The sequence below is a fragment of the Bidens hawaiensis genome, unplaced genomic scaffold (genome assembly GCF_021521415.1).
Source record: "Bidens hawaiensis isolate Kalapana, Puna unplaced genomic scaffold, B.hawaiensis_p1.1 tig00025356_1, whole genome shotgun sequence".
NCBI lineage: Eukaryota > Viridiplantae > Streptophyta > Magnoliopsida > Asterales > Asteraceae > Bidens > Bidens hawaiensis.
Window position 1 is genome coordinate 155556 of NW_027494040.1, and position 25369 is coordinate 180924.

A 25369-nucleotide genomic window follows, 5' to 3' on the forward strand; every position below is an offset into this window, starting at 1 on the left:
ACTCGATGTTATTAGTTAATACAGTTACTTTACGTGGTAAGTTTATGATATGTGAATGTTTGATGTATGATATGTGAATATTTGACGTATGATATAGAAAATGGTTAAGAGTATGTATGAAAGTATATATAATGAAATGTATGTATGGGCGTATGATTGTAAAGATAGAAGGGACCAGATCCTACCAATATCTGAGATAGAAAAGGAAAGGACCAGACCCTACCAATATCTGAGATAGAAAAGGAAGGGACTAGACCCTACTAATATATGAGATAGAAGAGACCAGACTCTACTAATATCTGAGATAGAAGGTACCACGCCCTACTAAAATCTGAGATAGTAAAGATAGTTATGAATACAGTATGTAGTATGAAAGTATGAAAAAAAGTATGTATGAAAGGAATATATGAATGCTTATATGTACGGAAGAAAGATAAACATGTTAAGTACAAAATATGTATCTTCGGATGCGTATATGTAAGTATGTGTATGAAATGTATGTTACTTGATTAACTAGAATTCACTCAGCGTAGCTGACTTTTAGTATGCACGCTAGCTTGAATGAAGACACATGACATTGGACTGAAGAGGCTGACATCTTTAGAAAAATGTTGTGATGTTTCAATATGACTTTTTATATTATGTTTAAAGACAAAAGTTTGATTGTTATGAAAAGATTTGAATGATTATGTAATATATGGTTGAAGTTTTATATTACGCGAAAAGCTTTAATTCACTCTGATATTTAGAATTGTGTTTATGAGTAAATCCAACGCTGAATGTAGGGCACCGGGAAAGGGGCCTTACAATGGCTGATGAGGTAAAGTTGGGTTCCGCCATTTAAAATGACGGATACAGGTAATTAGCTCACTTCCGTCATTTCAAATGGTGGAACACCAGATAAACCTCTAGCTCACCCGACAAACACTAACAGACTCTGCTATCATTCTAGGATCCGTCATTTTAAATGACGGGTCACCTAAAAACCCGAAACAAATTTCTCTCTCTCTTAGAAACCATTTCCATTTTTTCTCCTATTTCCGAAAAAATATTCGCGTTAAGTGAATTGTTCTATGTAATAATTAATATATTTGCTTTCACGGTGTTTGTTGTCTATCTATATAATTGTTATAATTAGAAAATGGAGGTATCTTTCATGACTATTGTTAAGAGGTTTTCTTTATTATTGTAATCGTATTTTTATTAAGAGATGAACTTATTCGACTTGAACCATCGAACCGACCTGATTTTTCTATGTTCAGCCATATGAAATTGAAGCATAAAAAAAACGAAACCATTGAAAATATTTCTGAATCCGCCACTACATGGGAGCTGTAGGTATCTTCACGGAAATCATGTCTACAGAACTTACATGGGTTGAAACACACGGCCACGACTCAATATTGTTCCTTGATAAGCTACACATTTCAAATCCACAGAAATACAATCCATAGAAATACAATATATAATCTTGAAGAACATAATTTGATTTGAACTTCCACACGTAAACCTTTTTCCATCCATCTTCTGTTTTGATCGAGGAGCCCGATTGGTAACATCATCTAGATTCAACGTCAGCTTGGGGGTCCTAAAAAACAATAAAAACATTGCAAACAGTATAAAAAGGAAAACTATAAAACTACGATAACAAAATTACATAAAGCGTAAAAAGTGAAAAAGAGAGACAAAAAAATAAAAATGAAAGTGTATGAATTTTGTAAAATTAAGCACCACAAATTTGCAACAAGTTTCTGTGTAAACAAACTGATACTTTATTCTAACATTTTCTATTGTATGTGACGATGAAAATGTTAATTAGTCGGTAAGATCATGGCTGAGAATATATTCGAAGCTAAGAGAGGAACAAATGGTGTACTTACACGAAAGTTTAGCGCTCTCTCAAGTTCCTTGATCACCATTTCCATTGTAGGACGCTTGAGAGCTTCTCCCGAACATTGATATGCAACTTTTAAAAATATGTCTACAGAATTTTGATTGGGCCCCGTTGAAATGTCTTCTTTTAGCTTGGGATCCATTATTCTCTTTATGGTTCCATCTTTAAAACATTGGTGGGCAATGGGTACAAGCCCTTTGTTATTTTCTGCTGTGTAAACTTCATCATATGCCACTCTCCCGCAAAAGATTTCAAAAAGCACAACTCCAAAAGAGTATATATCAGATTTTGTTTCTAGTGTATGGGTAATATCATATTCGGGATCCTCATACACTTTCATGCATATCCCTTCATCTGTTGGATGCAACTTGGAGATCACAAAGTAACCAATTTTCGCCTCCCCGTTCTTGTTTAACATAATGTTGGCACTCCTTATGTCAGTGCGTATTATATTTTGGTCGGCCATCTTGGCCTGAAGGTGATTGAGTCCACGTGCAATCTCAAGGCATATGCGTAGACGGTGGGTCCACGTAAAAGTATCCATTTTATCACCACTTGTCAAATAGTCATTGAGGCTTCTGCTAGAAGCATGCTCGTATACAAGGATCATTTCATCACCTTTCTCACAAAGGCCAAGAAGAGGAACTATATTGGGATGGTTATAGGCACGCATCTCAAGTTCCTCAAAGAATCCATGTCTTTTGTGCTCGCCTTTTCTACTAGTGATGTGTTTTATAGCTACGATAATGCGTTTCTTGGATGGTTCACGATTGCTCTTCCCTTCTGTTGCTGATGAACTATCATTGCCAAAATGATCAAGTTCAGCTTCGTACACTGTCCCGTTTTTGTCTAAACCAATACGGTATGCTCCACCAAAGTTCCCGGTAGCCAACACTATATCATCTGGCAGAAATCTCTTGAGCACCACGGAATCCCCCTGCAAAATTGTGTTTTAAATCAGATAACAGTTTAATTTGTACATTCTAGTAGGGGTGACCATGAAATTAAAATAAAACTATCATTTATCCTTTGTTCCTGTGTTTTTGCTATGTGCACACATACGCCCCCCGTTCAGGTTTAGTTTGATACAAAAAATAGGGGTGAGTACATGGGTCCGGTTCGATTAATATTTATGAGCTAAACCGAACCTTAATAAAACATTAGCAATCCTTTTAACTAGAGAATAAGCAAACAACATTTGTTATTTATGAGAAATTATAACAAAACTTTTACCATATAGAACATGGAAAGTTTTTTGAAATAGGAAATTAGTTAAGGGTGAAATGGTTTCTAGGAGAGATAAATGTTGTTGATGGTTTATAGGAGATCTATCATTTGAAATGGCGGATCTCAGGTGCCATATAGACCATGCCAGATTTTCTCTGGTGAGTTGGACAATTACCAGGCGTTCTGCCATTTGAAATGGAGGATCTGGTATATTTTATTCGTGTTCCGCCATTTGATTTGGCGGATGTCAGTTTATGTGATCCGCCAGGTCACCATTCCCAACGTAGGATACCCTTATATATCAAAAGGTATTTTGACAAACATCTGTCATTTGAAATGACACGTGTCTTCTTGACATCCGTCATTTCAAATGGTAGACATGAATAGTGATGCACCTGACTGATTAACAAACTGTCATTTTTCACGTGTCACTATTCACATCTGCCATTTGAAATGGCAGATGTCGATGTCCGTCAAAATGTATTTTCTAATAATTAATGTATTTTCTAAAAATTCTTAATATAATTTTTTTATTTTTTAAATAATGCTATTTTGTAAAGGTAAAATAATAATGTATTTTCTAATAATTAAAATTACATATATTTGTGTTTTAATAAAAAAAAACATCTTAATATTAAATTTTTTATATTTTAGATAACGTTATTTTGAAAAGGTAAAATAATGAAAAGAAAAAGAAGAGTTGTCAATAAGTAACGTGCATCACTATTCACATGTCACTATGCACATCTGCCATTTGAAATGACGGATGTCAAGAAGACATATGTCATTTCAAATGGCGTATGTCTGTCAAAATACATTTTGACATATAGGGGTAGCCTACGTTTGAAATGATAACCTGCCAGTCAAACTGATGGATCACATAAACTGACATCCGTCATTTTAAATGGCGGAACACGAATAAAATATACCAGATCCGCCATTTCAAATGGCAGAACACTTGGTAATCATCCAACTCACCAGACAAAATCTGACATGGTTTATATGTCACCTGAGATCCGCCATTTCAAATGACAACTCTCCAATAAACCATCAACAACATTTCTCTCTCCAAAAAACCATTCACCCTTGAACTAATTTCCTATTTCAAAAATTTTTCCTATGGACTGGTTGTCTTTGAGCTTGGACCCATAACTTGGACCGCACGAAAATAAATTTTTGGGTTGACAACGGTTTTGTGAAAATATATGCGACTTGATAATTCGTTGATATGAATTGGACAAAGTTTTCCTTGAGCTACTCTTTCACAAATATAGTGGAAATCGATTTTAACGTGCTTTGTTCGAGCATGAAAGACCAAGTTGGCTGCCAGATAAGCGGCACCCAGATTGTCACACTAGATATTGGGGGTAGATTTTGTGTCTATCCCAAGTTCTCGCAGAAGAGCATGTATCGACGTTAGCAATGCAATAATATTGCAACAATATCAACCAGATCTTTGCATTATGACTTGTTGGATGACTTGAAAACCGGTTTTTATTTTCTGTTTTTTGTGTTTTGTTTTCTAGCGGTGAAAATGGAAAGAGTCTACTTCTTTGCTGGCTTGACTCCAGAACTAGTAGAGGAAGGAGGCATGCGGCTCATGAGATAAGGTTGGAACCAAAATAGACATCAAATCCCTTATGGATGGACGGTCATCCAATAACCAGCCAAGCATCAGGATAGGCAGTGAGAGGTGAGGGCCCTTTCTTTTAGCATCAATGAAGGCGTGCAGTGTTGATCTTGAGTTTTTTATGAATTAACATGACATGATCAATGGTGCCACCGAGATAACGTAGTAAACACTTGACTACAAGCGAATGATATAATGACACACTTAGTTGAGTTCACATGTTGAAAGGCACTAACAAGTTGATGATACCAAATGGGTTGAGATAAAAGAGGACTATTGCGAATAGTTAAATCCTGAATAGGCTCATTGGAGAAGAGACTTTGAATCCCAAACACCAACATTATGAATAATCTCATAGATGTTTTTTCTTTGAGACACCAAATTATTTCATCTGTGGCGAACAATTTCGATGCCAAGAAAGTAGTCAAGATCACCATGACCCTTTACAAAAAGGCACTATTGAGTTGGTGAATGACTCTATATCAATAGTTTGGTTGTTGTTACCGGTGATAATGATGTCACAATCACATACCAATATGCATAATATGTGCCCTTGAATTTGTTAAGAGCTTGCGACAACCAATAAAACCAGACCCCGAGCTTGTTTAAGTCCATACAAGGATTTATGAAATAGGCAAACATGATTTGGATATTGTTGATTAACAAAGCCTAGAGATTGTTGAAGATAAACGGGCTCAGTAAGATCATCGTGTAAGAATTCATTTTTAACAACAAGTTGTTAAAGCATCCATCGCTGTGTGGCAACAAGAGATAAGACAACTTGAGTAGTTATGAATTTTACCACCGCACTGAAGTTTCATGAAAGTCAATTCCTAGTTGTTTTCAGAAACCTTAGCAAAAAGACAAAATTTCTTATGTGTGATAGCTCCAACTTAATCTTTGTTTAACCTGTATACCCCTTGAAAATCAACGACATTAGTTTTTGGGACATAAAGAACTAAAAACCTAGTACCGTTAGCCAAAATTGCTAAAAGTTCATCAGCCATGGCTTGACACCACTCTGGTTGTTTTCTTGCAATGGTAAAGATGTGGATTCAACAAGAGATTGGAGAGATATTTGTGTGTTTGGTAGAAGGGCTATAAGGAGTTTGGTATTTTGGCTTTCGATGTAAGTTGTAAAGATGGGAACGAGGTAGAGGTGTGTGGGGTGGGGGGGGTGGGGGGGGGGGGAGTTTTGTAGATGTGGATATTATTGTAGAGGTGAATATTGTTATAGAGGTAGAGGTGAAGGTTGTGCTCGAGCATGAAGTGCAGGTATATTGAAATCAAATAGAGGCGCAAGGATTGAATGTTGGAATAGGAGTGGTAGATATATAAACATGACTTCATTTTGCAACATGATAAGTTCAGTTTCATGATCAAAAAATAGGGGAGTGGAGATGACTGCTAAAAGTTTTCTCTTTTTTTTTTACAAACACAAAAATGTGGTGGAGGCCAAGAGAGTCCAAGAGAGGATCATTTCAAATAAGAGATGAAGGTCCTTTATATAGGGGACTCCATGGCCACTATTATGAACCCTAACCTTTGTGGGCCAAGCCCGGTTAGGGGTTATCGCCACAACCCCTGCCCATTGGGCCTTGATTAGTAAACAAAGAATAACATAACAAATATAACGTCTTATGTAATAAGTAAAGGGTCATACCGTGGGGTTAGGGCCATACCTTTACAAATATGTTCATAATATGCAAGAAGATCTGCGGGAGGGCATTGAGGCACGGAGGACTAGGCAAGAATAGTAACGTAGGGATGTACATTTGGCATCGAGTTATGGTTTCTGTACCTATACCGTACCTATATATTCGGTACTGTACTTGGTACCCCACTTTTTTGGAAATTTGGTATTGGTATTTTTGGTACCATACCGGTATGATACCAATAACATAAAATACTAGTCAGAGATACCACCACACCTTTTACTGGCAAGTCACGAGGTATAGATCCCCACTGAGATTCGTCTCAATAGTAGAAAATTTTCATTTTCTTTTAGCAAACCCTTTCTCAAATATCTAGGGGAGGCACCTTATATGAGTAGAAAATTGATATGAGAGAGAAGAAAATAGAAGAGGCTGGGCGGTTTATTTGGCAGGATAGCCATGAAAGCTCTTAAGATAATGTGTAGTGCATGGAGCTCCTACGGGACATTGTGCGACATGTGTCACCACGTCTACGTAGGGCTTTTTGGCCAAAATGAGTGTAGTGGGTGGAGCCCCTTCAAATCAGTACCTTATTATTATATTTTATTAACAAAATAAACAAAAAAAACCCACCAATCACATTCCACCATTTCCCAACCCGACGCTGTGTAAGAAACGCCCATCCCCTCCAAAGCGCCTGGAGGCGATGTTCCCGACGCCTTGAGGGTGAGAAGCGCCCCATTACGATGGGTCTCAGAAAGAGATGGAAAGATAAATTGCATTGGAATAATAAATTCTTGTATGAAAACATTTGGTCATGAAAACACATGGTTATTTAAAGATAAAATGCAAGTTTTAAACAATGCCTTTTTGTTCAACTAAAAGAACAAATTAGACTTTTTATTGATTTGAGATTTAAACAACTCAGTAATTTAACCTTACATGTTAGATATAGTTGTAATCCATAAGTAAATTACATAATGCAGATAATATATAATGTTATTGTTATTGGAACACTTGATTGTGTTCTTTATTTTCTAATTTCTTTATGTTTAGAAGTGTTTCTTGTTACCATATTTGTGGTTTTCAAGTGTTATTGTTTATTTTTCTTTGTTTGTAAGTGTTTTCTCTCTCTGTTGTTGTTGTTGTTGTTTTCATGTTTGTCAGTTTGTGGTATATTGATGTGATAATCAAATATTTATACACGTTTAAGTAATTTGTTAGGAAATGTTGTAAATCCATCATATGATAATTAGGTAATAAGTATGAATAATTTGAAATATCATTAAGTAAATAAATGAATTTTTTATACCCGAACTTTAATAACCGGACTTATTTTGACCTGACCATTTTAACCAATTCATGTTAATCGACATAATCCCCCCCCCCCACCCTAATAAAAACTTTGGATCCGCTACTGGGTCTAGTATTAAAGTATCACCAAGAATATGTTTGTTGAGTTATCAATCTTGAAAGTATAAGACTTGAGAATCGGGTATGACTTAGACCATACTAACATTAATGATGATAGTTGATAAAACCAATGATCGAGGTGGATGTGTTGCATGGTAGTTTGCTTCAGGGCAAACAAATGGTAATCATGGGGATGTGATGTTCTGGTATAAATCATGTGTACACATGTTTTATTTCATGTATTTTAATTGATAATATATAGTGAACACGATTACTTTGAGTTCTTTTATGATCGTAGGTGTTCAGAGCTTAAATGAGCTAATTCAGAGCCATCCAAATGAAGATTAAGCAAGTCTTGTGAAGAAGGAAGCATAGAGGAGCATATATGGATGATTAAGAAGGATTCAGGAATGATTTGGATGAGGAACCTGAAGACGAAGTGAAAACTGAACAAGACAGGTTACATGAAATCGTCTAGAAGTAAACCGAGCATATCCGGGGCTAGAAAATGAGTTACGAGACCCATAATATATGAATTTTGGGTTTCTTGGCGAGAGAAATCCAAAAATGATGCTTTATTATCTTTCCATATGCGAAAACTATCGAGGGACCTAAAAAAACCCCTAATCCTTGTTATAATCAGTTTTCAGTCCCCATTCGACATATCTTTTATTCTAGAGGCTATTGAAGACTTAGGAGGCGACTTTACTCCTTCCCTTGAGCTCACGAATTGTTAATCCTTCCATGCTTTCATCATTTGAACACATAATCGAGCTGTTAATCATGCAAAGGCAAGGCTAAATCAGTTTTGATCACTTTAGGTGTAGGGTTTATGCTTAAACTGAATGTATCTGTGTTTCCTGTTTAAGAATTGGATTGAAGTTTGGTTGAATTTGTATCTATTCAAGCTTTATGTTTGTTTCGATTGTTTAAAAAGTTGTGTCTGGGATTCTAGCTTATCAACAATTTGATACTTTTGGGTCCATTATACCCGAAGATGTTGTGTTCTTGAAAAGAATTCAACGGGTCGTGCACAATAACTCATCAACCATAGCTTTGTTTTCAGTTGGATTAATTTTGCCTTTCAAAAGGGGTTACATCGCAAATTGTTACCCGCTTACCTGCATCTTAATTGTAATTGGATCTTTTTTAACCTTTAATGAAATACAAATTGAAAAAAATTAGATAGTGTTTTGTGAGGATACACCAGACAACCGTCTCCGACCGTGTGCCCCCATGTTGATATTGTCACAGATGGAACTGCGAAGTCCACGATTGTTGTTGTTGCGATTGGTAGGTGCACGATAGCCATATAGTAGGCATGTGGAGTAACGTTGAGCATGAGTTGAAAGCCTTGTTAAGATGCTATTTACTGAAGAGTAGTAAATCGTGATGACTGATGTGGAAAGCTTGTGTAGATCCCAAAGTGGCAGTGGCAACACAAATAGAGCTATGAGAAAATGATGAGGGGTTTTGTTCCTATCTAATCATGATGACTTAGATGACCATAACCTCAAAAATGTTAAAGAAGAGCGAAAATAGTGAATTTGAGGCTATTGTATTCCCGATGAACACCTAAAGTGACAAATAAAACTAAATCATTGTCTTTGATTGCTTTGCCACTGTTGTTGAGTGCAAGTGTTTACTCTTGTGCTCTACTCGGATAGGAAAGAGGTGTCTCATCACCTTTCATTTGAAGCTTAAGGAGTTGTGTCTTAAGAATGAATTCTCATGAGGAAGTGCGTGGAGAAAAGCTTTTTCAAGAGAAAGCTATAAGTCAGGGGGCTTTACTGCCATGAGCATGTGAGAATGAGACCTCGGATATTTTTGAGATAAGGATCATTTAGACATGGACATCACTCGAAATCCTTAGGAAGTAAAAGACAATTTGGGCATGCACTGGAATATAAACATAACTTGTTAAGATTGGTAGTGATTAGGAAATGTTCAAGCATGGCCTTCCAATATCCACAATTGGTGGTGGGTGACAATTTAAAAGCTAGCAAACTTGTGAGAGTTATGATAGGCTTTTTTCAGTCAATGCGAGACATGTGTTGGTAGCCATTGTAAGAGAAATTAGTTTCCTTGAATATCCTTTTACAATAGAATTGTTAAAATACAAAGAATATATCGTGGAATTATGAAGTGATTTACTCCTTACAATAAATCAAAAGATAACGTCTTTGAACTATCTATAAATAAAATACAACTTGAATTTTAAATTTATATTTATCGGTTATTACCCCCATCAAGAGAACATGTGCGGGCACCGAATCTGAGCATGGTGTGGAAGCGTTCAAATAAAGGCCGTGGTAGACTTTTGGTGAAAATGTCAGCCACCAGCTTGGTAGGAAAGACTTTGATAGTTAGGCAACCGGAAGACACCAAATCCTGAACAAGTGATTAATAATATCAATGTGTTTTGCTCGCTTATGAGCTACGAGATTTTGACTTAAGAAGAAAGCACTTTTGTTGTCACTTATTAAGGTGGGTTAATATGGTGGTAAAACATGAATTTCCCGAAGTAGATGAGTGATCCATAATTTTTGCTGCAGTGTTGGCCATGACCTTATATTCTGACTCATAAGTGGAGCGAGAAACGGTGGGTTGTTGTTTAGCACTCCAAGGGACCAAGCTTCCTCCAAGATAAATAGAATAACCATACGTGGAATGTCTTGTTTCAATGCATCTACTCATTCTGCATCAGAATAACCAACTAATGTTGTCTTGGGGGACGATCAAACGAGAGACATATGAGGGGTAAGGTATTGTAGAGCCGGTATAGTTATGGTAAGGTATTGTAGAGAACCAACCAAGGAGCAATAAAAAGTGATCATGGAATGGAGTGTCGTTGAAAATGAGGGTATCTTTGGTATTGAGGGTGTAGCAACAGGTTTAGAATTAAGTAAGCCGACCCAACAGAGTATGTCTACGCATACTTAGCTTGGTTGAGGAAGATGCTAGAATGGGTGTGGGTGACCTTAAGACCAAAAAATAGTTTAGCGGGCCAAGATCCTTCAATTTAAACTATGTATGCAAACGATTTTTAAATGCATCAATAATAGCTTCATTATTCCTAGTGAGAGTAACATCGTCTACATATATTAAATGATAAATTAAAATTTTGTCTTTTTGTAAACAAAGAGAGACGCATCATCTCAACTACAGTGAAATCCAAGAGTGATTAAGAATGTACTTAAACATTGAAACCAAGATTGAGCTCGTTTAAGTTTGCATACATAATATGGAAATTGTTGATTTACAAATCCCAATGGTTGTTCCATGTACACAGTTTCAGTCAAATGCCCGTTTAGAAATGCATTATTAACGTCAAGTTGACGAAGTTTCCAATTACAAACAGTGGCAAGATTGAGAACAACTCGAATAGTGGAGGACTTGACTACTGGACGAAATGTGTGAGAGAAATCTAGAACTAGAATTTAAACGAGCCTTGTAGCGATCAAGATATCCATCGGCTTTATATTTGATTCAGTATATCCATTTTAAACTTACCACATCGAGTGATTTGGTCGTTGCACAAGTTCCCAAGTATTGTCGTAACTGAGAGCTTTAACTTCAACGTTCATAGAAGCTACCCATTTGGGATTTTTAGCGGCTATTTTGTAACCTTAGAAATATGGTTGACAAAGAGTGCATGATGAAGTTTGTGAGAAGAAAAATCTGTAAGATAGACGAAATTTTTTGGTTTAAAAATTCTGGCTTTGGAGCGTGTAGTCATGGAGTGAGATGGAGCATTGGGTTGAGGCGGAATAACAGTGGTGGATGTAGTGACCATATGTTGATCAATTCTTCACGTTAGCAATGAGAAAAATGAATGATATGATAAACCTATAACTAAAACGCATTTGTTACAGCAGAGAGAGTACCCACGACAGATGAGTATGATCCTGACGACATGATTGTCAGCCTAGTTGAGTTCCTCTTTAATATGTTTGTTAATGATGGGGAGGGTTTATGTGAAAACTGAAAATATTAGAGAGAGAGAGAGTGTGACACACGAATTTTGATGTGTGTTTGGGGTTATGTTATGATGTTAATTACTCCATACACACACCCCCTAGGGAAACTCTTGATTAGCTAGTAAAGGTAATATGACCGATCAACAATTACCAGGCTAATATATTATAAAGTACAATTTAATTCTTTTGGCCTTGTGATAATATAAATGATAATGATAGCCATATTAATACACATCTTAAATATATATATAAATGAAATCTCTTAAGCCATCAGATTGCTTTATTTGTAAATAAATGTTTCTTATGCATTTGACCCGAATTCACGGGTATAGGTCTCACCAAACCCAGATATCCCTCAAACGGGTTATAACATCTCATTATATTAAAAACTAATCTTATCAAATATCTGATATGAAAATCCTATGAAATAGTAATATACTAAAAATTAATATCCGGTTTTTTTAAAAGATATTATTTAATTAAGAAATAATTTTATGGTAAAAAAGCGGGCCATGGGTCTCACCAAACCCATATAACTTTTAAACCGGGTTATAACATCTCATTATATTACAAATTAATCTCATTAAATATTTGATATGAAAATCCTATAAAATAGGGATGTACTAAAAATTAATAACCGTTTAAAAAAAAGATATTATTTATAATTAAGAAACAATTTTATAGTAAAAAAATTGGGTCGTGGGTCTCACCAAACTCATATAACTTTTAAACCGAGTTATAACATCTCATTTATTTGTGAAACTATTTCATCATCAAATCATAAATATATTAATAACTTCCTTACAATAAATAAAATAAAAAATCCTAAAAAATATATAAACAAATAACCCCATAATACGGGGGACAAATGTAGTATAAAATATATTTATTCTTACAAAAAAGCAATTATGAATTTATAATAAAGTTGATCTTAGGAAATAAGTATTACATATTTAAACTTGAAATTATGTTGTGGTTGTCACAGTTATTAAGCTTTTAATTCTACAAACACGCATAATTGTATGAGACTATGAGATATAAAAGCATATATTTATGAACTTTTGTTAGGGTTGTCCAAACTGCTCGTCGCTCGCCGCTCGTTTGTCGTTCGCTCGAATTTTGCTCGAAAAATACTCGTTCGATTTTGATTCGGTTTGGAAGTGAGCCGTTCGGCTCGGTTCGGTTTAAAAGCAATCCAAGCACGAGCAAAGCCTCACTCGGTTTAGTTCGGTTCGTTTTGCTCGAATTATTTTTTATTTATTAGTTTTATATATAAACTTTATGTATATATATATAAGTATACTATTTTTTTAATGTTTTGAAACTTTCTCTCGTTTGTGTTGAATTCAAAGTTCAAATTTAAACCATAGCCACTTGTTTTATATATGTTTTGTTGTTAACTATGAGTTTTATACATTTTAAAGGTGAAAGTTTAGACCATTTAGAGTTGAAAGTCCTGAATTAATGATATTTTGAAGTTTTAGAAATTTAAAATTGAAAACTTTGTACGAAATAAAGCAAAACCAAACCGAACCAAGCCGCTCGGTTTCAAAACCAAACCAAGTTCAAGCATAAAGATATCGCTCGTTTCTTTAAATTCAATCCGATCGGTTCGGCTCGCTTTCAAACCAAACCAAGTATGAGCATGCTCGCGTTCGGTTCGGTTCGGTTCATGAACAGCCCTAGCTTTTGTACATCCGAAATATATGTTTATGCTTCATGCGTGAATCCTAAACTAAAACCTAAACCAAAAGTGCGAATAAATCCACCATCCTTGGTAATTGTTAAGTAGCACGTTATTTTTAAAAAGGATCAAGAATATGAAGAAAAGTCTACACAAATTTAAAACATTTACTTACTTGCAATTTCAATGCTTTTTGAAGTTTCTTGATGATGTCATCCATCATTGGACGTTTGGCTTGAGTTTCTGCCAAACACTTATATGCAATTTTTGAAAACTTGTGGAAAGAATTATTATTGGGTCCTCTATTTAAAGTAAATATGTGTCCATCATCTTCTTCTACTAATTTAGGATCAATCAATTCCTTTAACGTTCCCTCGTTAAAGCGTCTCCTTGCAATTGCTGCAAGCCCCATGGGATTTTCGCTAGTGTAAGTAAAAATCTCAGGCCAACCTTCCAGATAAGACCTCAAATAATACTACTCCAAAGGAGTAAATATCTGTTTCCTTTTTATACTTGAATGTATTCCAATATTCTGGATCAACGTACGTCTCTGTGCCTACAACACTGTCTGCGTAAATAGTGCTGGTTTGTTGCTTCACAGGATGAATTCTGGAGAGTCCAAAGTCACCAACCTTCGCATTGAGATTTTTATCTAATAAAATGTTGTCACTTTTTATATCTCGATGTATTATCCTTGGTTTTCCCTCCATATCGGTGTGAAGATAATTAATTCCTTTTGCGGTATCTAGGAAAATTTGTAGTCTTTGCGCCCAAGTAAGATTAAGTATTTTACCGTTGCCTTTCAAATAATCACCAAGGCTTCCTTTTGAGGCGTACTCATAGACGACAATCAGTTCATCCTTTTCTTTAGAAAAGCCAAGAAGAGACACAACATTTGGATGCTTGCATCTAGATAGCAATTGAATTTCTGTTAAAAATCCTTGTTTACTTAGCTCATCTGCTCCATTTATAATCCTTTTTATAGCTACAGTTGCGCTAATCTTTGGAAGTTCTTCTTTGCACTTCGCTTCCATGGATGACAAACTTTGGACATTTAAAACATCAAGTTTTGCTCTATACACTTTACCAAACCCACCAGACCCGAGAGAGTATGTTTCATTGAAATCATTTGTGACCCGCTTCATTTCACTCAATGGGACCTCCAGATAATCCATCTACAAAATTATGCGTTAAGTGAGAAGGGGAGAATTGGAGCTTGTACATGCTAGCAAGGATGATGCCGAAATTAGAAATTAAAAACAATTCTATCCTTATATACCATGTTCATTCCTATCTATGGTAAAAAAATAAATAAAAATATAAGTGGCCACCCCGAAAATAAAGATTAATTAATCTGTTAAGTTAACAAGAATTATATTGGCGCACCACCTCCCGACTCCACTCTGTCCACCCTTACAGACTTTCATATAAAAAACTAAAACTAAAGTTTCTTCCAAACAACTGTAATAACAATCACGAAAGCTAAAATGATAATTACTGCAGACACCTGAATTATTGTGAAGACATGCACTTAAAACTTAAAGCGTAATTTAAAAACACCTGAATTATCAAGATCGATATGAACTTCATGCAAATAGTTTGAAATTTGAAACGAAGATAATTTTTTGGTCTAAAAAGAAAACAAAACACCAACTTCTTAAAACTTGTGCAGTATAAGGCTGTGAGTTAATAAAAGAATACATGTGAAGGCTAACTGAAATAAAAGGTTCAAAATCACACCATTTTGGTTTAGTCTTGTTGGATACGTGGCTTTTCAATTTGTCATATCTCATGCATTAAGAAAATCTCAAATTCAGTTATTGTGCCGTCTGCGTTATGATGAAATATCAAATTTGTTTACCATAGTTGCATCAAACTAAATAAAAGAAAGTGCTACCTTGAAGTTGGAGGATGTACCTTCATCTACAGCTTTTGAGTGTTCCTTCAATACAAATTACAATGGAAAATGAATTCGAATCAAAGTAATAATGGAAAAGGATGATAAGAAATAAAAACTAAACTAAAGGGTGTGCTTACAGGATTTGCATGAAGTTCTAACACCTCCTCAAGTTCTTTCATAATCCGATCCATAGTTGGACGTTGCATAAGTTGTTGCTTCAAGCATTTATGAGCTAGGTCTATAAACCGTCTCAACGATGCTGTGTCGATCTGTTTCCTTAAATGAGGATCAATGATCTTATCTAGTTCTTCCTGAACAACATCATTTGTAATCATTGGTTTCCTCCCACAAAGGACTTCGAGTAATAACACACCAAAAGAGTAAACATCATATTTGGGTGTCAAATTTTTGGTGTCGAAGTAGCTAGAGAAGAGAAGGCGATGCCTCCAACTTTGAGGATATTCTGTGGAAAATTCAAAGCCATATATCTTTTATTTAAAAATATTTTAGAGCTGTTGATGTCACAATGTATGACATCATAATGGATGTGATTCAGAGCACGTGCAACACCTAAACATATATAGTCTTTGGGACCATGTGAGAGTTGGATCACTTAGACGTCGGTTAAGAGTTCCGCGAAATGCTTGCTCGTAAATGATGATCTTTTCATTATTCTCATCATAATGCCCCAAAATAGAAATGATATTTTTATGTTTGAGACTCTGAAGCATTGAGATCTCCCTCTTCAACTCATCCCCTTGCCCATACTTACAATCTAACCTTCGTACGGTAAAATTCAACAAAGTCCCATTCCGCAAGAGTTGTCCTTCATACACCTCTCCTAATGCACCTTTTGTAATGAGCTTTTCATCAGAAAAGTTGTAGGTTGCAGACAATATCTCATTAAGTTTGTATCCCGCCTGAGTAAATTAACCAAAGAGAAAAGGTTTAGGAACTAGGGATATATACGAATGAGAAGGTAATCATTACTTTATTTTTATACTAGCAGGCTTCTAGCCTAGCTAGTGGTATCATGGCGTTCCCCATGTTAACCGTTCCAGTTCTATAGTGTACATTCATGTAGATTTAAAAGTAAGTAGGTTTAGAGGGTGTTGTTATCAAGACCGATAAACGATAATTAACGAGCAATATATGTATAACCAACTTGTATTATAACCAGAAACTAACTCATAACTGATTACAATGACATTTGTTGTGATAGTGGTGGTAATGGTGATGTTATGGATGATATCTAGCATTTACTTGGTAGATCTATTTATACTAGTTAGATAACTTGTCAACTACATTCATTTATGTCTAACTACTTAGACATAAATGTCCAACCCTCAAAGTTATGACAACTAACCCTCTAGCCTCTTAATCTCATACACCATAATGTGATACTTAGGCCCGGACTTGACATGTACGACTCGGTTAATTACCAACATTCACCCCCTAATTCGAGTCAGATTTTGGGAGGTCTTCAACTCCAAGTGACTCGTGCATCTCTTTGAACTTGAGTCTTCCAAAGATTTGTATATTTTTATTATCTAAACAATCTATATGTATAATAATAAGAAAAAAACATAATCTAGACATGTCAACAATCACGCTTTGTGTGTATTTTCAACTAAGTGTATCTTAATGCTCTACATATATACGATAAAATGATTTATATTTATAAAAGCACTCCTTTTATAAATTGAAGAAACTAGGTAAGGTACCCATGTAGAACCCGGGTTACAATAAATAAATAAATTTATTTAAATAATAACACAATGTGAAATATAAAAAATATGTTCAACACATATAAAGATATAATATACGGTATAATATATTACATAATACACAATATGGAAATAAAAAGTTGTTGAAAATTCCTAAATATCTAAATATTTGTTTGTATACAACATTTGTAACTTTATCCTCTATATTAAAATTAGTAGCTTCACCTTTGTTTTTTGTTTCAATTCTAAATAATGGAATATATAACTGACCATGTGTTAAAACAGGTTGTCTCAAAAACAAAATCAACCATCTATAATGATTGGCCTTAATTTAATTAATTTTTATTGCAAAACAAACATAAAGTGAAAATTTCTGTCTTTAAAATTTGAAATTAACTATTTTATCTAAATCAACTTGAGAATTCGTTACTTATAAAAGTTTAATATTAACAACTAATACAATATATTTATATAAAACGAAATAATATAAATATGTTGGTATTAAATTTTTAAAACCATGAAATATTTATAAAATGGGGAAAATAATAGATTAAAAAAATATATAAAACTATTAATAATAAAAAGAATATATATTTAATATGAGAGAGATATGTGAAAATTTGTAAGGACCACTCATTAACATATGTCATTAAGAAACCCGTGTAGAACACGAGTTTGAATAAATAAATTTATTTAAATAATGACGCAATGTGAATTATAAAAATATGTTCAAAATATATAAAGATATAATGGTAGAACAAATTACACGTTACAGAATATTAAAATAATTCTTTTTTTGAATTTTGGTAAATATCTAAATATTTTTTTATATACAATAATTGTAATTATAACTTCCATATCAAACTTAGTAGTTTCACTTTGTTTTTTGCTTTCAACTTTATAAAATGAAACATACAACTTACCATGTGTTAAAATAAATTGTCTTAAAAACAAACCAACCATCTATAGTGATTGGTCTTAGCTTTTATTAATTTTCATTGCAAAACATACATATAATGAAAATTTCCTTCTTTGAAATTTAAATTGATTATTTTATCTAAATCAACTTGAAAATTTGTTACTTATAAAAACTTAATATTAATAACTAATAGAATATATTTATATAAAACTAAATATTATATTTATGTTGCTATTAAATTTTTAAGTCAAAAAATAATTATCAAAAAGAGAAAATAATATATTAAAAAGAAAAAAAGTTAGATATAAAATTATTAATAAGAAAGAAAAATGTATTTACTAAAAGAGATGTGAGAAAATTTTATAAGATCTATGTTGTATGATATTATGTGACATTGAGAAACTTTTATTTATTGTATATTATAAAGTTATAGATTATAGATATTTGTACCTACAAGGTATTTAAAATGAAACAGAAAAAGACATTTTATATAGTCAAGAAATATACTTCACAATGAAAAACTATAATGACTCAACAAGGAAAATAAAAAAATCAATAGAAATAAAACAAAATAAATCCTAGACAAAATACGTATATCAAATTAATTTAAGGGGGTGTTCGGGATTTCTTATTTTCATCAACTTATAATTTATAAATTTTTTGAAAATTTAATAATGTGTATAAGGTGTTTGACAAACCATAAGGTCTTATGGATTTTAACTTGTAAAGAAGGCAAAATAAATGGGTTTTGAAAAATTAGAAATATGTAACTTGTTAACTTAATGAGTTTGATTCAACTATTATACCCATCTAGCCCTCAAAACCAATTACACCCCTTTTAAAATAGAGTGTCCTTTTGTAGTTATTTTGGTTTTCCCAACACATTAGCTAATCAAAATATTTTTCTAAAAACTTCTTTTTAGAAATTTGTAAGTTAATAAGTCTTTTAGAAAAAAAAACCCTTTTTCTTTTAAATAAGCAATCTCAAACACACCCTAAATTCGTTAAAAAAAGCACATAAAAGGGTAAAAAGTTCACACCGCATACAAAGTTACTCTATAAATTGAAGGGATGCCAACCGTGAGGCCTACATATGTAGGTAGACTTATTTTCAAATCAAATATATAAAATAAATAATTAAAAGAGAGAAATAATTGTAGTTCAACTTCTTTATTTTTACCAGTGACCAATGCAACTCCCGTCATGGGCTATTATCGGAATTTTTTATTCGTCTTGCTTTTTTTTTTCACTCCTCTTCTTGGTATTTCATAGGGTTCAATCAAGATTTTATCATATAATAACATGGGAAATAAAAATTTCACAGGGTTCGACCGATCCCCATAGCTAAGTCATAGGTTTGCCCCTACTTGTCTCACAATGCGACTTTTACTACTACGGGTATAAGATATAATTAATCTAAGAGTGAAGTTAAATTAAGAAGTGTGATTTTTTTAGAAAGAACAAGAAATAATATAAACCATTAACTTTAAACCGGAATGGTTGACTTTGGTTTGGGGAAAAATCAATTATGAAATATGGGGAAGAGCATAAATGGAAATACAAACATTTTTTTGACTTTCTCATTTCACATTCAAGACACATGTTAAGTTCCTCCGTCATTTTAAAACTTTTATATGACAATTCTTAGAAAAAAAACATTATGATAAAAACTTTTTTTTATCTTTAATATGAGTACCATATTGCTAGATAAAAATGAAAAAAATTACTAGGTTTTTTAATACATTGTGTTATAAGTTCTCATTGTCTTTTTTCTTCATTTTGTTTTACAAAATTATGTTTTACCAAAATTTGTTCTTTCAGTTGTGTTTTTTTTTTCATTTATTTTTCTTATAGTGGGTTTTTCATAATTTTTTAACACAGGATTTTTTTTAAGTGTTCTTTTTCTTTATAATTGTTTACAAATTTATTGTGTTTTACAAAATACTAGACGAATGCCAGCGCGATGTAGCGGGAAATACAGACATTGGTAATCACGTAGATTTATGGGTGCTTGTGGTTTTGTTTGGAACATCGAAACCATTTATTGTTATAAGTAGATTCATAGTTTTTATTTTAAACTCAATTTAATATCGAAGTACAAACGAAAATAGAACCTAACCATTTTAATGGTTTGGTTTTGTTGGGTTTTAATTTTCAACGGTCTAGTTTCAGTTTTCAGTGACCAAAAACCGTTAATAATGGCTTGACTCATAATTTAATTTAAAAACATCAAAATTGAACGATAAATACCCATACATAAAATTTTATTTTTTTTAACTGAAAAGAAACTATGACAATATCATACTCAAATTAAAGAGAATTAAATGCTCGTTTTTATGGTGCAATTTAAAAAAAAAATATTAACGTACGAAAAAGTTATGACCGTTTAAAAATCGAGGGGGTATTTGGGTTAAAAATGAAATTATAAATAATAAACGGTTAAAAGATGAAGGACCAAATTTATAACTATTTTATAAATTTACAAAAAATTGATTATAGTTAAGGGGGCAATGTATTAAGTAATTTGAAGACAATTGGAAAACCGTGAGATTTAATGCTAGAATTACCACTTTGCCCTCATTTTAGGTTGTACCATGTGTTTAAATAATTATAATTCCCTTAAAATCCACCGTCTTAATTTGCCCATGACTCCTTCATTATATATATTATAGATAACACAAGGTGAAACGTGATACAAGAAACAAAATTGTGTTAACACACAATTAAAAATGCAATTTTGCTGTTCAATATGAAATGCTTTTTTTAGAATGTTTGGGATTGAGTTTGAAAAACGTTTATTGGTTTATTGGTGTTTTCAAAAAGCCAATAAGTCTTTTATATTTTAGCTTTTTGAAAGCGTTAAAAAATAGTTTTTTCAAAAGCCTCAAATCCTGGATTTTTAAAATGGTTTTTTGAAAATGTCAATAGCCAATAAGCATTTTCCAAACTCAATTCCAAACATGCCCCTTAGGTAACAAACGTGTTCTATCTCCTTCAATCTCCAAATCTTAGAGCGTGTTTGGCCAAGCTTTTTTAACAAAGCTTATAGCTTTTGTTTTACAAAATAAGCATAATTTGGTGTTTGGTTTAGCTTTTTAAGCTTAAACTTATTATCTTATATAACCTAATTTGAAGAAAAGCTTGTTTGAAGATAGTTTTTTAGTTTATATGAAGAAGTTTATTTGTGTAAGAATATAAACATAAGCCAAATATTAAAAGCTAGGTCAAACACCCCCCTTAAGGCCATCCGTAGTGGGCGACCTCTTCCGACGATATAGGTGAACCCCCCCCCCCGCGTGAAATGTGGGGCGATAAGGGGTGGCGTCAACTATTTGTCGCTCTTCTCTTCTGCTTCTCATTGTGATTATTACTATAATAATTGATTGTGTGTGTGATATATATATAATGCTACAACACCGTTACGTTCTAAAAACAAAAACATACCATTTGCTGATCAGGTATCAAATGACACAAAAAGCCATATTTTAGAGCCCCACTACGTATAGCCTAATGGAATGTTGAAAAACACAATGACGTTCACACCACATCTCTCATCTACTTAATTCGCCGGAAAATCTGGTAGAACACATCTTCCTCCAGTTGTCATTTCCAACGTCGTCCCTTCCTGGTGCGATTGTAAGGGTCGCGGAATATGAACTCAGATCTGTAATCGTCGGTACCGTCACAGGGATTAGATTTGAGCACCGTTAGATCTATAACTTCTATAGTCGTCGCCGCCTGCTGCCACATCCGCCGTCCCAACCGAGGGCACTACCACTGCCAGAGACATGAAAGTGGCTCCATTTACCTCATGGCGTTTTTCCGGCGACACCATTAACAACCGTTTGTTTCCTAAGGATTTTATCATCGATGGCTATGGATGGTGACGAAGGAGAGCCGACACCAGCGAGGATGTTGGTGGTGTCAAGCAGTTGCAGTGGATGGTGTAATGGTCATGGCTAGGTTTTTGAGATTAGGGTTTATGATGTAGTTGGTGCCTTGGTGGGTGAGATGATAAATTAAGTTGGGTTTTTAAAATACTCACCTTTCTATAAAATTGATAAATCTTATTTTAACTCAAACCCCTAATCTCATATAATGTTTTTTATTTCTGTACATATGAAAAACATGGTTGGGCTTTTTGTATTTTAAATTGAAATGAGAATAATGTAAATCTTACCATCCTTTTCAAATTTTAATGAGCATAACATATTAACAGGGATCAAGAGATGAAGAAAAATACTCTACTTTAAAAAAAAACTTGACTTACTTGCAAGTTGAATGCATTATGAAGTTCTTTGATAGCGAGTTTCTTTGTCGGACGCTTGTGTTGAGTTTCTGCCAAGCATTGATATGCGATTTTTGAAAATACATGGACATAATCTTGATTGAGTCTTACATTCAAAGTAGAATTGTCTTTCTCAGGTAATTTAGGATTTATTAGTTCCTCTATCCTTCCCTCCTCGAAACGTTGCCTTGCAATAGGTGCATGCCCCATGCGATTTTCGTGCAGGTATATGGTATCATAGGCTAAACTCCCAGATAGAACCTCAAATAAAACTACCCCAAAGGAATAAATATCGGTTTCCCTTTTAACCCTACCACTATTCATATATTCTGGATCTATATAAGGTTTAGTGCCTGCAAGTTTATCTGTATGGATAGTGATAGTTTCTTGCTTCATGGGGTGGACCTTGGAGAGCCCAAAGTCAGCGATCTTTGCCTTCAAATTTTCATCTAATAAAATGTTAGCACTCTTTATATCTCGATGTATTATCATTGGCTTCTCCTCCATATTAGTGTGAAGGTAATCAATTCCATGTGCAATATCAAGGCAAATTTGTATTCTTTGCCCCCAAGTAAGATTAAGCATGTTACCATTGCCTCCCAAATAATCAGCGAGGCTTCCATTAAAGGTGTACTCGTAGACAAGTATATGTTCACCATCTTCTCTTGAAAATCCAAGAAGAGACACTATATTGTGATGCTTACACCTAATTAGCGACTCGACTTCTGTAAAAAACCCTTGTACGCGTTGCTTTTGCTCTTGTGCTCCTTCAAAAATGCGTTTTATAGCCACAACTTTGTTTATCTTGGGGGGGGAGTACATATTTATGGTTCCCTTCCACTGATGACAAATTTTGGATATCTAAAACGTCAAGTCTTGCTTTGTATACAATACCAGACCCGCCAGTACCAACACAATATGCCTCATTGAAATTATTTGTAGCCATCTTTATTTCGCTTAGTGGGATCTCCAAAAGATTTAGCTACAAAATACTGTAGCAAGTGAGAAGGTGAGTATTGGTGCCTGTACATTTGTTTTTTTACATTATCCGATTACTCTATATTATAATGAGGATTTTTACCCCCGTTGTGTGGCGCGTGACGACACTTGATCAACTCATTACTAACGAACTAAAAAGGTTATTATTAAGGAAATATAATATTCGAAGATTATATGAATGTTAAAAAAAGAAAAAAAAATTGTTTATTATGTGAAATAGAAGAAAAAAAAACTCTCGGAAGTCATGTGAAACTTTAATTTGAATCACCAATTAAGGTGTTTATTAATACTTAATTAAGGAACTTGTACATCAATTAACTATACTTGTATATTATAATAATCTGAACCTCAAAGTTGAACAAAATTTATATCATAACATCGACAATAATTTGAACCTCAAAGTGTGACATGTTTCATACTTTCATCATATCGTTGGTTCAAGTATGAAATCTAGAGATAATGTAGTTTTAAACCGCATATTTAAATACTTTAGGGTAAGCATATAAATTTAACGTACCCCCAAGTGTGAAAAATCCATGATAAACTGTTGGAAATCAAAGTCAACCCCTTCAAAAGCTGTACGTTGTTACTAGGCAAATGGCAAACAGACAGGATAACGGCTTCTTAAACTCAGCTCCCCTTTATGACCATCTCCCTTGGCTATGTTTCCTTTCAGGCATGGCTAATGGTGTCCGTTTGGAACGGCGTCGAGATTGGAAGATCTTGGGCAGAGGGAGACGTAACTGATCAGACCGCAGAGCGGGAGCACGGACAGAATCTGGCGGAGATCCTGTAAAATCACAGTCACACGCCAAGAAAAGGCTCATAGTTAGTTGAACTACTTAAATAAACAAAACAAAACAAAACATAACAAAACAAAACATAACAATAGCAAAACAAGGGATAAAGAAAGAAAGGAATACCCTGCGTTTCAGTTTGCAAGGCTTTATGAGATTCCGACCAGTGCAGTTCGAGGAACAAAGAAAGTTCTTGGAGCCTATGTTCCTTCGCTTTTCTACCCTCAAATAATAATCAACTCACTTACTACTTACTATCTTATTATTATCTTATTATAAGACAGACCGGGAGACAGTGACATACTAGTATACTACTTACTATCTTATGCTCTTATTATAAGATAAAGGGATGCTCTATTCAACCATTCTAAAAAAGACTGGTTACCATATAGCAAGAAACAAGAGATTCACAAGGCCGGCCATATATAATTATATATAAAACATTTTGAGCATGTGCTTTAGCCTTTAAGACCCGGCTAGGCGCAATTTTTTAACATTTCTTTTATTTAATTAAAGTTTTTATTATTTTAAAAATGGTCATTTTCTATCAAGTGGGGGTAGTTGAAGTTTCTATCGTGAGCATTGTAGATTTATAAGTACGTTCAAAGTTGTGTAAGTTTACCGTTTTCTTTTTTTATTTTTTTTAGTATATGTCTTGGTGTTTTGATAATGAATTTAGTGGTCATTTTATAAACACATGCATTAGAAACATTCTTTTCATATTTATGTTTAATAATCACAACGCTTAATTAATATGAATTGAACACAATTCAACATGGTTGAACCAAAACATCTTACAACGTGGTTTCGGAATCCCACAAAGAATCCAAAAGGAAACATAAAAAATAATTGCAATAATTGTCAATTTTAGTTTTACACATACAGATTGGCTACAGACTTGGAGGATACGGATTTCGGATAAGTCACCTCAGGCATTTCAATTGTTATCGCTTACAGGTACGGAGGTATTTGCAACAGACATTCCGTCAGTGATCCTTCAAAAATATTTATTATAAATAATACTCAAACCATCCTAGTTTTCACATGCATTCTTCGCTAAATATCTACAAATACTCCCCAAACCCCGATATTGTTTCAGAAGTTAAATATAACAAATGTTACAATGTCCGCGTAAGTCCTGTCTGTGAAAATATTTTCCTAAACCTTAATTAGGAGAAATAACCATAGTTGATCTGTTAGTGAAAACAATCATCACATATCACTTTGCGATTTTGCTGATATTGCCATTGCTATCC

The 25369-nt window shown here is 33.8% G+C and overlaps 2 protein-coding genes across 5 annotated transcripts; both read right to left on the reverse strand.

The window, feature by feature from the left end:
• Nucleotides 1–1320: 1320 nt before the first annotated feature.
• On the reverse strand, nt 1321–24086 carry LOC143571359 (putative serine/threonine-protein kinase PBL28). Of its 4 annotated transcripts, XM_077056803.1 has the most exons (7): nt 23834–24086; nt 22300–23299; nt 15521–16303; nt 15381–15425; nt 13659–14658; nt 1881–2831; nt 1321–1588 (listed from the first exon to the last, which is right to left on the reverse strand). In XM_077056803.1, exons 5-7 carry the CDS (start codon nt 13893–13895, stop codon nt 1559–1561), a joined length of 1218 nt encoding a protein of 405 aa, XP_076912918.1. In that variant the 5' UTR covers nt 13896–14658; nt 15381–15425; nt 15521–16303; nt 22300–23299; nt 23834–24086; the 3' UTR covers nt 1321–1558. The 4 variants fall into 4 exon arrangements, 2 of the variants coding, with proteins under 2 accessions (XP_076912918.1, XP_076912917.1); XR_013142083.1 differs by lacking the exons at nt 1321–1588; nt 1881–2831 and having other exon boundaries at nt 13891–14658; XR_013142084.1 differs by lacking the exons at nt 1321–1588; nt 1881–2831; nt 23834–24086 and having other exon boundaries at nt 13891–14658; nt 22300–23454.
• LOC143571368 (putative receptor-like protein kinase At5g59700) lies at nt 13924–15718 on the reverse strand. Its single transcript, XM_077056810.1, has 2 exons — nt 15521–15718; nt 13924–14658 (listed from the first exon to the last, which is right to left on the reverse strand). Exons 1-2 carry the CDS (start codon nt 15716–15718, stop codon nt 13924–13926), a joined length of 933 nt encoding a protein of 310 aa, XP_076912925.1.
• Nucleotides 24087–25369: the final 1283 nt, after the last annotated feature.